Source organism: Panthera uncia (genome assembly GCF_023721935.1).
Source record: "Panthera uncia isolate 11264 chromosome C1 unlocalized genomic scaffold, Puncia_PCG_1.0 HiC_scaffold_4, whole genome shotgun sequence".
In the NCBI taxonomy this organism is placed as follows: Eukaryota; Metazoa; Chordata; class Mammalia; order Carnivora; family Felidae; genus Panthera; species Panthera uncia.
This window is the reverse complement of record NW_026057585.1, coordinates 85,967,971-85,982,820: the sequence shown is the minus strand read 5'-3', so window position 1 is coordinate 85,982,820 and position 14,850 is coordinate 85,967,971. Positions and strand designations below refer to the sequence as shown.

The following is a 14,850-nucleotide window of genomic DNA, read 5'->3' as shown; positions in this document are numbered from 1 at the left end:
CTCCTGGGCCTCGGAGCCCCTGCCTTAACGTGGGCAGTTGGGGAAGCCCGCTAGGCCCCCTGTCCCAGTCCTCTTTGCTCTTTATCTTTGACTCACCAGGGAAGGCTGGCCTGTCTGATTGGTCCCACAGAGTCTCTCTCCCAGGAGAGAATTTTCTTCATCCTCCTCCGCCACGGGCACCCAGGGCCTGGCACAGAGTGGGCTGCGCGTGCCCATGGGAGCGACAGCCTTTCCCCCCATCTGTCCTTAGGCCCTGAGCCCGGTTTTCTATCCAGAAGCAGTAACTGGTGCAGGGGAAGGCGAGCAAGAGAAGGGACCGCTCTGCTGTCTTTAGCTCCTCCTTACCTTGGCCTCTGTAGGGAACCACTGAGCCTTCTGGGGGGTTCTACAGCATAAGTAGGGCTTCTTCCGGCTTTCCCCATTGGCAGTTTAGGGCGGAGGGTTCTTGGTGCCTCTAGGTTACAACCCACCGATCTGCTTTTCCGCCTTCCAAATTTTGTTAATGTTATCTCTTCTGTGCTAATTATCCTCGTGGTTTTATGCCTTTAAAAAAAAATCCCTTTGCCTTCACGTTAGTGGAGCATCAGGAGGGAGCAGAGGTGTGTGTGTGTGTGTGTGTGTGCACGCGCGCGTGTGCTCAATCTGTCTTATTTAACCAGAATTCATAGTCAGCCTAATGTAATCTTGACAACAGTACCAAGAGGCCAGTTATTACCCTGGCTTTCCCAATGAGGGAACTGAGGCTCAGCGATGACGTCCACAGAGCTAGTAAGTGGCAGGACGTGGTACCTCCCACAACCCTCTGTCTCCAACGTTCTTTTCATCTTACACAGCTCTCCCAGCAGTGCCCCGAGAAGGCCCTCCCCACCACCCACAGAAGTCGGCCTGTTCTGTGGTAAAACCCCAGTTTGCCAGAAGGACACCTTGGGGTGACCATGCCTTCCTCTGTCTGCACGTGTCCTCTGCGCCTTCTGCAGGCGCCGAGCCACTATGAGAGCACTAAGCTATTGTCAAATGCAATTAACAATCGGAAATGACCTTAATGTCCAGCGATGGCAGACTGGGTAAATAAATTACAGCATACCCATTTAAAAAATACTATCCGGCTGTCAGAATGATGAGGTAGAAGAATATTTCATTTCACGGAAAAATGCTTTTGACATATTGGTAAATTGAAAAAGCATATTTTCCAGCAACCATAGCACATGCATATAATAACAAATTAATAAAAAGGCAATTAACACCTACCTGCAACCCTTGATCCTGGCGTACAAGTTCCAAGCCAACATCCAAAGTCAAAAGGAAGTCTCCCTACCCCAGGATATGAGATCAAGTTCTATTGCCTTAGTCCACCCATCTCCCGCCTCTGTCTCCCCTCCCTCACGATCCTGAAGCCTACGGTTCACATACCCTGGAGAAGAAAGTGCCTTGACTGTTCCCCCACCCCCACCTGGGGCTTAGTGAATCTCTACTCCTGGAATACCATGGGTACTGAGAACATTGTAAATAGTCAAGTTTTCACTTTACCGTCAAGCTGGGCACTTGAAAACAACCCCCCCCCCTTCTCTCTTTCTTTTTTTCTTCAAGGGAGAGTACAGGCGAGTGAATTAGCTAGAGGGAGGGAAATGGAAGGGAGTCATAATGATGCAGGGAGAACAGCCCCAGTGCACACTAAATGAGGAAAAATGTACCAGAGATCTAGCCACAGCCTATCTTATGAAACACCGAACTTCCTTTTCAAAAGATCCTCTGGACTAGAATCAAGGTTTGTTTATTCAGGATGCCTTAGAATAGCATGCTTCAAAGTGAGGGTCACCAGCCATTAGAGCTGTGCTGTCCGCTCTAGGAGCCACTAGGCACAAGGGGCTTAGGGCACACTGGAAATGTGCTGTAATGTAACACACACCAGCCCATGAAGACTTGCTATATAAAAAAGAATGTAACTTACCACCTAACTTATTAATAACATAAATGATAATATTTTAGATATATTGGATTAAGTGAAATATATTGTTACGGTTAATTTCACCTTAAAACTCTTTTAAAGTTGAAAACCTTTTTTAAAGCCCTGTGGTCTCAGTGGCTCGACAGAACACATATTAATTTGTCATCTAAGTTCCATGCCAGAGCCGCCAGTGCAGATATACAGAAGGTTCTGCTCACCAGAATCTTGCAGGGACTCTGGCTGATGGTGCAGCTGCCATCTCGAGCCCTGTAAGTCACCTTGCTACGGGAAAGCTGTAGCTCTGGAGGATACGGCTCTGGCCATTAAATGCTCTGGCCTGGAAGTGACACCTCCCATTTCTGCTGACAGCTCATTGGCCAGAATTAGTCACGTGGCTCCATTCCACCCAAAGGGGGTGGGACAATCCTACCACGTGCCCCAAAGGCACAGATCGGAAACATTTGGCAAATAGAACACATAACTAGCTTGGTTTCTGTCAGCTTTTTAATTTTTTTTTTTTTTTAATACAGATGATAGAATAACAGAAAAAGTAGAACGGAACAGAATAAGAAATGGAATCGCAAAGCCTTTAAATTATGGTTGAGGTTCAATAAATATTTGTGGAATGATGCAAACTCTTTCTGAAAAGGGACCGTAACCACAAGAAACATGTCTCTTGCTTTCTTACTAACAGAGTGCTTGGCAACTGGTTATGTCACATAGGGTATTATGGGTCCCGTTTATGGGTGAAGAAATTGGTTCAGAGAGGTGAGTAATCTGCTCAGGTCACCTACTCAAAATGGCAGAGCAAGGACTTGGGACAAGTAAGATAACTGGTGGGATTCTGTCTTCAAACCCCAGCCTTCCCTTTCTATCAACCGCGAATCCTAAACTTGCTATTTCCTGTTTCTTTTAATAATACAAACGTTTAACTGGGACTGGGTTTGGCAGTAACATCATAGCTATGTTGCAGCCAAGGATATTGAGGCTGAGCTAGATGAGGTGGCCTGCCCAAGTTACACAGTCATCAAGAGGCAGGACTGGGATTCGAGGAGATTCAAGGCTGTAACCACAACTCTTTTGCCACTCTGGCTTATTGACCTGGTTCTAGAAAAATACTTTGAGATCCTGCCTAGAATCTGGAGCCTCAATAACCCATGGACACTAGGAGACAAACAAACAGACAAACAAACCAACCAACAAAAACTCCCTAATATTGGCAAGTGGAACCAGATGACTACATTATGCCAGGGTTACATTTTAAGGATAATATTTCATTTCTAGCTCTATGGGGCTTGATGTAAGCTTTTGGAAATGTACTTTTATGTGATTCAAAGTTATTTATTTTACATGCTCTTTAAAAAGTGCCAGTACCATAAATAATAACTAACATTTGGTTCCTGCTATATGCCCGGCACACTGCTAAGGCATTAATGTGGATTATTTCATTGAATCCCCACAATGATAATAAGGTAAGTATAACCCTGGATTGCAGGAGTGAGGAGAACCCTGATCACTTACTATGCCTGCCTCAGCTGGTATCTGCCTCCAACTACAAGTTACTTACATGCTCTGATCCTTAGATTCCACATCTGCAACATTCTACCACTGATCTGCTGGATCTAGAGACTCCTAGAGGGGAGGGGCTTCCTGAGTCATGCTCAGCACAATAGAACTTTCATCTTCTGAAATGAAAATCCGTGTCTAATTCAATCTTCACTTGACAAACCAGAATTCTCATAGGGATCAGGGACACAGTGCTGGAAGTTGCTACAGTCCTTGGAAACATTGTTACAAAGTTTCAGTTTGGGTTGCTAGCTGGCTTCGCATCAGGAAATGAGGCATCATGATTCTTTTTGTCTTTTACAGCATGGGTTCACACTGATCAAGTGCTCACTGTGTGCCAGACTCTGTGCTCAGACATTTACAAAGATTAGCTCCTGTAGTCCTCATATCCACCATATGTGGTGGGTACTGTGATCATGTCCATTTCACAGATGAGGAAACTGGGGCTTCAAGAGGTGGGCAATCTGCCCAAGGTCTCAATGCTGGTAGGAGACTGAGTCCAGACTCAACACTGGTACTCTGATTCCAGGGTTCTTGTTCTCACCACTCTGCTTTCCCTTCTCCAGCATACTGAGGACTGAGGTTTGGGAGGTAAATCAAGAATAAGTTCAGCTCAGCTCCTGCTCCTTTGGAAGATGAACCCAGCATTTGCTTCTTTATAGTCACCTATCTCATTTAATTCTCACATCATCTTCCTGAGGTATGTATTACTATTGATTGCTCCCCTGCCACCCCTTTGACAGATGGAGAAAGCGAGCCTCAGAGAGATCAGATGGGCTGCCCAAGCTCAAGCGGTCAATGTGTAGCAAAGCCAGGTCTCTCTGACTTCAAAGCCTTGGCATTACAGGGTTTCTCACCCTTGACACTGTTGACATTTGTGGCTGGACAATTCTTTGTGGTAAGGGGCTGCCCTGTGCATTGTAAGATGTTTACTAGCATCCTTGACCTCTACCACTAGATAGATGCCAGTAGCCCTCCTCCCCCAACTGTGACAGCCAAAATTATCTCCAGACTTTGCCAAATGTTCCCTGGGAGCAAAATTGCTCCCAGTTGAGAATTCTTGCTCCTGGCTGACCTCTGATGCAGGGCTGGGGGACTCAGGTAAGAAGAGGTGAAAGGAAACCTCCGTGACTTTCTTTTAAGATCCATGAGGGCAGGTGTTCAGGGCTCTGTGACTCTGAAATCAGCCACCACTACACAGCGAAGTATTGACTAAGTCCCATAGCCGGCTGGAGTGAGCCCAGCTGTAGGGCCTTTTATCTCGAGACTGATGGGGTGTGCTCTCACTGGGCAGGCCCCCAGTCATCAGTGTCTCTCCTGCCCAGGGTTCAATTTATCTGGAGGCCATTAAGGAACCTGCCTGATGATTATCTCTTGGCTGCAACGTGGTTTTATCTCTAGGCTTCGATTCTAAATGGGACTAATGACCACTTGAGATTCAGATTCTGCACCACCCGCCCAGCACCTTCTTGATGAACAGAAGGGAAATCCCTCAGAGCTTGGTTCACTGCTCCCATCTCAGCAAGTGCCCCCCCGCCCCCCAACTCCGGGGCAAGTTAGAGACCTGGGAATCAGTGCCGATGTCTCCCTCTGGATCAACGTCCTATTTCAAGTATTCACTGAGTCCTATCAATTTTGGATCCGAAATGTAATTGGGACCCTGCAGTCCTGGTGACTCCCACTTCCCCAGGCTAAGGCACATAGACTATTGCAATATCCTCTGAAAGCTCCCATTTTGTTCGCTCCTGCCTTCCATTCTGTTGCCCACACTGCAGCTAGAGTAGCCTTTTTAAAATGTTAATCTGAATCCACCCACCCACCTACGCCTACACACATTCCCACTCCTGCCCTGAATCATTCAGCGACACTTCCTGTCTTTCCCCATCACTCTCTCTACTTCAGACTTTTTCTGTTCTCAAAAGAACAGACTTTTTCTGTTCCCTCCACCCCAGGGCCTTTGCACATGTCGTCCCCGCAGCCTTGTGTTCTCACTATCCCTTTTGGCTTCGGTAGCGCCATTCGGCCTTGGGGGAAGTCTTCCCTGACCACTTCTCATCCAACCTCAGTCTAGGTCTACATTATCCCAACGTTCCTACAGCAGCATTTCTCTCTTTTCTTGCTCCCCTCTCAGCCCACATCCGGATTTGGGGATTGCTTGTTTGTTGAAACCCTTCTTCCCCGTGAGACTATAAGCACCACGGGTGGAAACAACGTGTCTATTTTGGCTCACCATTACATCCCTAAAGCTTTGTATATTGCCTGGAACATAGTAGGCACTTTATATGCACATGTTGAATGACTGAGTGAGCTCATACAATCCTCCCAACAAGCCTGTCCTCTGCCCTGACCCCTTACAGCACCTGATCTCATGGCGTTATAAGATAGAAAGCAGTAGACTTTGAAAGACATAAAGGGCTGTGGAGCCTGACTGATTGGACCAAATCCCCCCTTCTGCCACTTGCCAGATGTGGAACATTGGGCACATTCCTTAACATCTGGGTGCTTTCGTTTCCTCTTCTGTAAAATGTCTCATGGGGTGGGTGTAAGGATCAAATAAGTGAGCTTCTATAACATGCTTTTATAAGAGCTTGGCACATAGCGAATGCCCCATTGATCTTAGTTATTATTAATATTATTAACACAAGGAGCATAGATTCTGGGAGCACATGAATCTGGTTTTCTCTTACATTTGCAAATCACTCCCTGTGTGACTCTGGACAAGTCGTGTCGCGCGCCTGAGCCTTGGTTTCTCTATCTGCTAAACTGGGATCCCAAGGCCTACTTCAGAGAGAGTCGTCACGAGGGCCCGATAGAATGAGATATGAAGCACATAGACCAGTTCCCCGTGGCTCCCTTCCTGACGGGCTGGATTGGTCCCTGTTGCCTTTTAGACAAGAAGCTTGCTGAAGATAGGCTTCACACCTACCTTATTCATGGCTATTTTCTCCAGCCCCTCCGTCCCTGGTAATTGTAGGTGTTCAAGAAATAGTTCTTTACGGAATGACAGGAACCATGCTTTGTTCATCTTCGTGTCCAACCCGAGACTAGTGAAATGCCTAGCATCTAATTTCAATAAATGTTTGTTGTCAGAATGGATTCTTTAAAGGGCTATTTAGCTCTGTTACCAGCCCCATTTGAGTTTCTACATTAAACTGAGAAAGATACTTGTTAACCTATCCAAACTCTCTCTAGCCTTAGTCTTCTTATCTATAAAATGAGGCTAGCAATAAAATGCACCACCTAAGCGTGTTCTGAAAAGCAAGTGAAGTAATATGCATTGAGAACACAGAGAATGTTAGTTCATTATTATTCCCTTCCCCGAGGCTCAGTCTCGTCCTCTGTGGAATGGGCATCCACTCACTCATTTATCCATTGGTTACTCAACAAACACAGCACACACATGCAAGGCATTGTAATTAAGACCTAGGGCAGTTAGAGAGGTGAACAAGCCATGGCCCCTGTCGTGAGGAAGTATCTGCTGTGCGACAGCATATCAATAGCAGAACCGAGTGACGAAATGACGTAAGAGCCATGATGTGTGTGAGGTCCACGGAGGCTGGGATGGGGACCTGCAGGGTTTCAGTGAGCTCTCTAGGGAGAGTGTAAAAGGTCACCAACTCAGTGTAACCACCAACACGACATCAATCTGAGATGGAGTGGTCCTCTCTGTGCTCTGGGTTTTGTACCCTGGATCTGTGGAATGTGCTGGTTTTGTTGCAGCCCCACTTTCTACCCTGGCCCACCAACGTGTGAGAGGCGGAACCAGGTATCGCAATCCCACTGAGTATCCAGTTCAAACAGACATACCCTCCTAAGACTCAGCCTTGCTTCCCTTGCGCACCCCCCCCCCCCCGCCTTCCCCTGGATTCTACCTCCTCAGGGGACTGAACAGTGATTCCCCTTACACTCTCAACGCTGGGCTCCTGGTTCTCCAGAGACAAGCCCGCTTCTTCCTGAGATGGGACCCAGTGAGGGGATGCTTGGGCACTGGAAATGGGAACAGGCCAGGCCAGGTGTCTGGGCTCCTGCATCTAAGTGGATCACATGTTTGTCTCTGATGTTCACAGCTGGTTCCAGGGAGCTGACTCCTGCCAGTCAAACTCATGAGGGAGTGAAACATCCGAATTAGAATTTTACCTTTAATCTAGGTATAACTTGTGGGATTTGGGTTGGGGGGACTATTCATCTCCAGTGACCAACATATATGCACCTGTTACCCAGAGCAGTCTTTTACTTTCAATGGAAAGCAATTTACATGCCGAGGGTATTTAAATATCAGGGGAGGGTCTGCTGTCAGTGGCCTGCCCGAGGTAGAAGGATGTCTGAGCCTCAGTGGCCCATCCTAGCAGGCCTCAGGGAAGAAGCAAGATTTACGAGGTGAGAGCCCGCCTGGGCCGCTTCTTCCATCAGTAAAGGCCTCCCTGCAGTATTTTCTGTCTCGTCAACGCTGCATTTCATTTTAAATTGCAGCTGAAAGCAGATATTTTCCCTCTTGCCTATTACACCTCTTAATTTGTCTCTCCCTCTGCTGTTATTTGTCTCTATAAAGTGTTTTGCATGAAAGACCCACACAGCACAATGTTGCTTTGCCCTGGGTTGGGTTTAACAGGAAGGAAAGCACAGAGAGACTCAAGTCCAAGGAGGAAGGTGTGAGGGCCCTCGGGTCGAGACACACGTGTCTGGGAATATATGCCTGGCAGCGTGTACAGGTGCATGGTTTGGGGCCTGTCTGCTGTGAGTCAGTGGATATGTGTGTGCACACGTCAATATTAGTACTAATATGTATGGATGTCTACCTTTGCTCTGGTATAATCACTTGGTATTCATACCCAAATTAAATGTGTGCTTCTGTGCAAATACTCACAGGCAATCCCTGAGTGCATATGTATTTATGCGTAGGAGCACACATGTGCACATAAACACACGCAGGCATCTAGGTTCGCATGTCACGTGATATGTGTGGTCTCTACGCACGACCAGGGTTCTCCTCTGCTCTCCCATCGCATGTCTCCCTCCCCCAGCTAGGGGCCCCGGCTCTTGGGGCTCTGGGAAAAGGAAGGCAGAGCAGTGGTCTGCGGGGGGCCAGTGGAACCGCTGCCTTAGGCTGGCCCCACCGCGGCCACAGCTCCCCGGCTTGGCCCCGGCCACCCCTTCCTCAGAGCCTGCCACAGCAGCACCACCAGGGCTCCTGCGGGAGCTCTGGGGACCCCTGGGCAGGCCCTCAGCTCCCTGTCAATCCTGGACTGGCACCGAGGGGCGAAAGCTGCTACCGAATGACGGCCAGAGCCCTTCAGCCTGGCCGGGTCTCCGGCCCCCACCCGCAGACCAACAACAGGAGCGGCGCGGGCGGGGGCGGCAAGGGGGGGGGTCTCGGTCGCCCCCAGTCCAGCGAACGCTGGCCACTAACCAATGGGCGACTGCAGCCCAGCGGGGATCCCTCCGAGGCAGCCAATGACCTCGCTCCGCTCTCCACCCCCGCCCGCGCCAACTCCGCGCAGCTGGACCATTGGTGCTGGTGGGATGGGGGGAGTGTGCGCGGCGCTGGCCACTTGAGGGAGGGGGCGTGGCCTGGAGTCCCTTCGCCTCTCCCCACCCGCGCTCAGGCCCCGCGCTCCCTACCCCCAGACGCGAGGCCATTGGCCTGGCTGCGGCGCCGCGGCGGAGGTGGACCGCGGGGCGCGCGCAGTGGGCGTGGCCCGAGGGCGTGGCCCGGAGGGAGGCGGGGCCGCGGGCGCTGTCTCAGTGAAAGCCCGAGCTGCGGCGGCGGCGGAGGCGTCCGGGCGGGTGTGCGCGCGTGTGGGGCGCAGGCTCGGCGGCGGCGGCGGCGGCACAGCCTGCGGAGGCAGCGGCCCGTCTGGAGCGGCCGCTGCGAGGACGCCAGCTGCAGCGGGAGAGGTGCAACCGGGGCTGCGCGCTCCGCGGGGCCGGCGGGGGCCGGGAACAGGTGATCCCAGCGGGTCGCCGAGCCCCAGCGAGTTGGCGGGGCGGGAGTCCGCACTCCCGGGCGCAGCTGCAGCCGCCCCGCCGCGGCTGGTCGCGGACGGCGGACTGCGCCCGGCGCCGGACCGCGCGGCTCGGGCGTCCCTCTGCTCCCGGGGGCCCAGGAAGCCCCCTGCCCTGGGGGCGCAGAAGTGCCCGCTCCCGCTGCCCGGCGTCCGCTCCGAGGCGGAGCAAAGTTGTGGACGTGTCCCGATAGCCGAGCCGGGAGCTGTCACGACCCGGCCGGGTCGGCGCGCTCTTTCAGCGGCGCTGACACGCCAGCCCCGCCACCGCCTCGCCCCCTGAGCCGGCCCCTTCTGGAAACTGCTTCTGAGGCTGAAACTTTGGGCCGAGGGGCTGCGGGCGGCGCGGCGCGGGGACGAGGCCTGCGGGCGCCCCTCCGCGCGGACAGCCTGGGCTCCGAGGACGGCATGTGACGGCCCCGGCGGCGGCCGCAGCGCGGGAAGGAGCGGGCCCCGCGGGGTCCGGCCGCTGCGAGGAGGGGCTCCGCGGCGGCCGGAGCGAAGGCTGTGGCGCGCGGCCGACCCCTGCGGGCCCGGGCCCCGAGCCGTGCCGCCCGGCGCGCCCGGGCCCCGCCGAGGCCCTTGCGCCCCCGCCTCGGCGCGGGGGGACGCGCCCCCAAACTCCTTGAACTTCAGGGGCGGCCCCCGAAGCGGCGAAACTCTCAGGGACCCCCACCCCGGGCGGCGCCCCTCGACGACCTCCCCGCGCCAAACCCCCTGCCGGCCAGTGCCTGCCCTCCGAGGGCCTCGGGGTGGGGGGGCCCGGCCGGAGCTGACCGGCCCCAGCCCCGCGCCAGGCCACGATGCTCATGAGGAAAGTCCCCGTCTTCGTCCCGGCCTCCCCGTGGGGGCTGCGGCTGCCGCAGAAGTTCCTCTTCCTTCTCTTCCTCTCGGGCCTCGTCACCCTGTGCTTCGGGGCGCTCTTCCTGCTGCCCAACTCCTCTCGCCTCAAGCGCCTCTTCCTGGCCCCCCGGACCCAGCAGCCCGGCCTGGAGGTGGTGGCCGAAGTCGCCGGCCACCCTCTGGCCCGCGAGCAGGAGTCGCCTCCCAACCCGGCCCCCGCCGTGCCAGCCCCGGGTGAGGACGACGCCAGCAGCCAAGCCAATGCCCGGCGCCGGAAAGGGTGGCTGCGGCGCACCCACCCCACCGGGACGCGCGAAATGGCCACGGCGGCCCGGAGCAGCGGCAGCGCGGCCCTCAGACCCCAGGAGCCGAGCATTCCGTTTAGCTTTGACTTCCACGCGTTCCAGAGCCGCCTCCGCCACCCGGTCCTGGGGACTAGGGCGGATGAGAGTAAGGAGCCCCAGAGCCTAGTTCGAGCCCAGCGGGAGAAAATCAAGGAGGTAAGGACTCCCCTTCTTCGGAAAAGGAAGACTCTCTGTGCTTCCATCCGTTTCCCCTGGCCCCAGTCACTTCTGGTCCCTGGACCACTCACTACTTTAGGCCCTCCTGGCACACTGCACCGTCCTCTCTCCTTCCAAACTTTCCACTTTCTCCTTAATGGGCACTTTCCCACTGCTGGGTTCAGTTCATCATCCCCATCCCTGACAGTAGCTGAACCACTGGACCGACTCTGCCCTACTCCCGGACTCTGGTCCTTCCGGTCAAGTCCCCAGCCCAGGTGGGCTCTGTCCCTTTGTGGAGTTGCTAGTTAGCTGCTTGCACAGGGCCAAGAGCCACCTTCTTTCTCACTGTGTGTCCGTAAGTCCTGACTTTCCCTAAACCCCTGTAGGATCTGCTACCTGGAAATCCAGGATTTGGGGGTGTATTTGGTGTCCTGAAAGTATTTTGTAATCAAGCCGGAAAGTGTTGTGGATTCTTGCTGACTATTTCTGTTGAGCTTGGGAACAGTTGTACATAATAGCATGTGATGCAGGAAGGAATGATCAATAGGGTGGTGGTAATGTTACAGAAGCTCTGAGGTGATTGGCCTAATGAAGCAGGTCTTGGACTTGTTCCCTGTAGGGATTGTGGGAGGGAGGGGTTTAGAAGGATCACTTTGAGTGTGAGTCTTGGTCTCAGCTTAAGAAACCAAAAGCAAACGCAGCCTCGCCGTGGCTTGAAGATTGTTGCCAAGCCGCCACTGGTAACTAAATACTCAGCTGTACCACTGTTACAGCTGCCTGCCTGAGGTTTTTGCCCAGCAATGCAGAGGGGGCTGCAGTGACACCCCCAGGCCACGAGGGGGCTATGGGCAAGCAGTGGGCCAGGGTCTCCTCCCTAGAAATGAGAGGATGCTTCCCCCACACCCCCGCCTTGGCCCTCCCCATGCCATGGATGGACCCAGAAGGAAAGGACTGTTTCTGTCTGGACTTTTTATTTGCTGCAAAGGAGTCAGCAGGTCTGATTTCCAGGGGGAGCCGGCAGCAAGGGTCAAGACCTGCCCTGCTGGGATCTGCTCAGAGCCAGTGGAGAGCTTAGCTGTCCCTTTCTCCGTGTCTGGACTGTCCTCCATCCCAGTGTCCACCTCTCCCACACTTCTTACCTCTGTTGGTACTCAGCCCTTCCAAGATAAGCCCCGTTTGGAGACTATCTTAACTAGCAGTCACAGGACATTTTATGACGTCAAGATAGAAAGCCACAAAGATGAGTCCTTGGTGTGTGTGTGTGTGTGTGTGTGTGTGCGCGCGCGCGTGCGTGCGCGCTCTCAGTTTTCAAATTCTTGTTGAAATCTCAAATGTTAATTGAAGGCTGGAACTTGCAGGAGCTAAGGAAGGGACATCATTTCCCCCTTTTTGGTTAAGAACTGTGCCGTTGACTACTTATGTGAACCACCGGCAGCTCCCTTTCTTGAAGCCAGCTCTGAGCACATTAGCCCTTTCTGCCTTTTTACACCTCCCTGGAGAGCAGTAACTCCCAGTGACATTACATATAAACTACACGCATGCAGTTTTTCGTGGGGGTGTCCCGTGCTGCCATCAGATTTTCAGAAGCCTCCCCCAAAGAATGAAGAACTAACTGCTGTCCTCATCAGAAGAGGTGCTTTCTGCATTTGCATCTAGATATGTGACCTATTTCTGAAAGCCTGGGGCCGGGAGCCATGGTAGGAAGGGGGTGCTGGCTAGTGGGGACTTGGTTCTGCCCCTCTACATACAGAGACAGCTTCCCTTGCCGGCAGAGGCTGCAGGCTGCAGCAGCTGGGGGGTGGTGGGAGGTGTGGAGACTCTGCTCTGCAGGTGGGTGTAAAATAACATGACGGGCGAAGGGTTGTGTTGGTTGCCAGATGTCTGGATCGTTCAGACTGGCATCTCTGAGCACCCCTGGTAGCAGCTGGAGGCCCGCTTGCATGTACCTGCAGTTGGTGTTCAGTGAGCCCTCTCTTACTCTCCTGAAGACCTTAAGCTCCTCAGAACAGAGGAGGCTGAACCAGATATACTAGAATATGTTGAAGCCTGCTGTCTCTTCAGGCTTCTTGAGTTTGGACCCCCGCCCCTCCCAACAACCTGGAAAATGTGGGGCCGAGTCTTTGGGTTAGCTGTTAACACAGAGCTACCTTCCCCGGTGTCCTGTCTGATAGGGAATGCATAGGACTATGGCTGGAGGATGTCTTTATTTCCTTCTCATTTAAATTTCTATCTGTGCCGTGCCCAGGGGTAGATCATTTTAGAAAGGTGCCTGTTTTCGTAAGAGGGACTGGTGCTTCCCTCTCTGGCTTGTTTATTTCCAGACATGGATTGATTAGACCCCAGGAGCAGAGGGGGAGCTAGTATCAGATAAAAAGGGCTCTGTTCTTATAAGACGAGGTTTTTAAAGTGAAAGTAAACGTCAAGAGAGACACAGAGAGGGTGATAAATGAGAGTGAATGAAGACTGGACACCCAGGCTCTAGATCAATGAAGTATATTTATAAACTACTGCTTTGAGAGATGAACATGGGCATGGGGTCTGTGCTGATAAGATGGGTTGAAGCCACATGTTCTGGGTGTGTACGTACATCAGGAAACAATCTGTCCATAGAACCAACTATTTTTCTTCACTCTGCAGCCATGGAACCTTGCAGGAGGCAATGTGGTGGAAAGGGGAGACCCAGAGAATGTGAATGACAGTTCAACTGTCAACATCTGACTTTGGGCAAGCTACCTGCTCTCATTCCTGGACCTTATTTTTCCTTCTGTAAAATAGAGTGAGGGAGTGTCGCATACACCCTTGCTTCCAGACGCAGTCACTAAGTAGACTGCCAGTCTGGTCAGGGACTCCTTAGCAGTTGGGCTTCTCCCAGCTCTGTTTGCAATGTGCTAGTTAGTTCCATGAGGTGACAATGGCGTGCCGTTGTTGATGATTGTGGTGGTATTCACTGTTGCATCCCTGGCACTTAGTCAAGAATAGATAAAGCAAGCTCCGTCGCTGGGCTCGATCTCACGACCTATCAGATCGTGACAGCCCAAATCAAGAGTTGGACACCCCAGCGCCCCCAGATGGGACTTTAGAGATGGGATTGAACAGTGACAACTCCTCAGCCTGGGATCATGAAGAGTAAAGGAGTTGGCGAGAACGTAAAACAGCTTGCTAGCAGCCTTCTCTTCCAGATCTGAAGATGATATAGGAAATTATTGTCATAATCATTAATTATAGGGGAGCTTTGCCATTGGTGGATTCCTTACAGATTCGAGTTCAACAGATTTTCTCACTCATAACAAGCGCTGGGGGGATGTGTAGCTTGTCAGGGTTACATCTCAGTGAAAGGGTTCACACTCTCCTGGGTCCTGCTGCTGATGGTTGGTTGCCAATCTGGGGAACCTCAGTTGTCCCTTCCAGTTTAGGGGGCTTTTGTTAAAGGGAACTGGGAAGTCTGAGACAGTGAGAATGTAGTATTGGAATGGAGCTTCCCCTGGTCCATAGGCAGAACATGGGTTGAATTTCATCCCCATCCTCTCTGTCCAATCCCCTTATGCACCACCGAATGTGGCGGTCCTGCTAAGAATCCATCCTGGGTTCAAGACCTAGTCATGCCATCAACTCTGACCTCAAAGAAAAACTCCTGTCTATCACTGGACCTGTTTTCCTGGTAAAACAAAGGGACTGGCATTTAAGGGACCCTTGTCTTTCCCTCACTCCCGCCTGTTTACTGTTTTGTTTATGGATCTGCCCAAGCACCTAGAATAGGGTCTGACACCTAGTTGGAACTCAGTTACTTAAATGAGTGGCTACAGCAGAGATCTATAAACTAACAGTTAAAGTTGCTGGTGGCAAAAGTTGGGTCTTCTTCCTGAGGGTACCTGCAATTCTAAGAGTGTCAGCGTAGGGGCCATGGCAAGGCTGGGGACTTAGCAGCTCCGTGACCCAAGAGGCCTTTTAGAAGTTGCAGTAATTTTCCAAGTGCATGTAGTCTACCTTGAAG

The 14,850-nt window shown here is 52.3% G+C and overlaps 1 protein-coding gene across 3 annotated transcripts in view; it reads left to right on the top strand.

The window, feature by feature from the left end:
- The first annotated feature begins 9,183 nt into the window (after positions 1-9,183).
- MAN1C1 (mannosidase alpha class 1C member 1) overlaps positions 9,184-14,850 on the top strand; it is a 144,486-nt gene continuing 138,819 nt past the window's right edge. The window contains exon 1 of one of the 3 annotated variants that reach the window (XM_049617763.1): positions 9,184-10,856. In XM_049617763.1, coding sequence (XP_049473720.1) covers positions 10,317-10,856 — 540 coding nt within the window. In that variant the 5' untranslated portion in view covers positions 9,184-10,316. The remainder of the gene's footprint in view (positions 10,857-14,850) is intronic. The other 2 variants (XM_049617762.1, XM_049617761.1) reach the window with 2 other exon arrangements.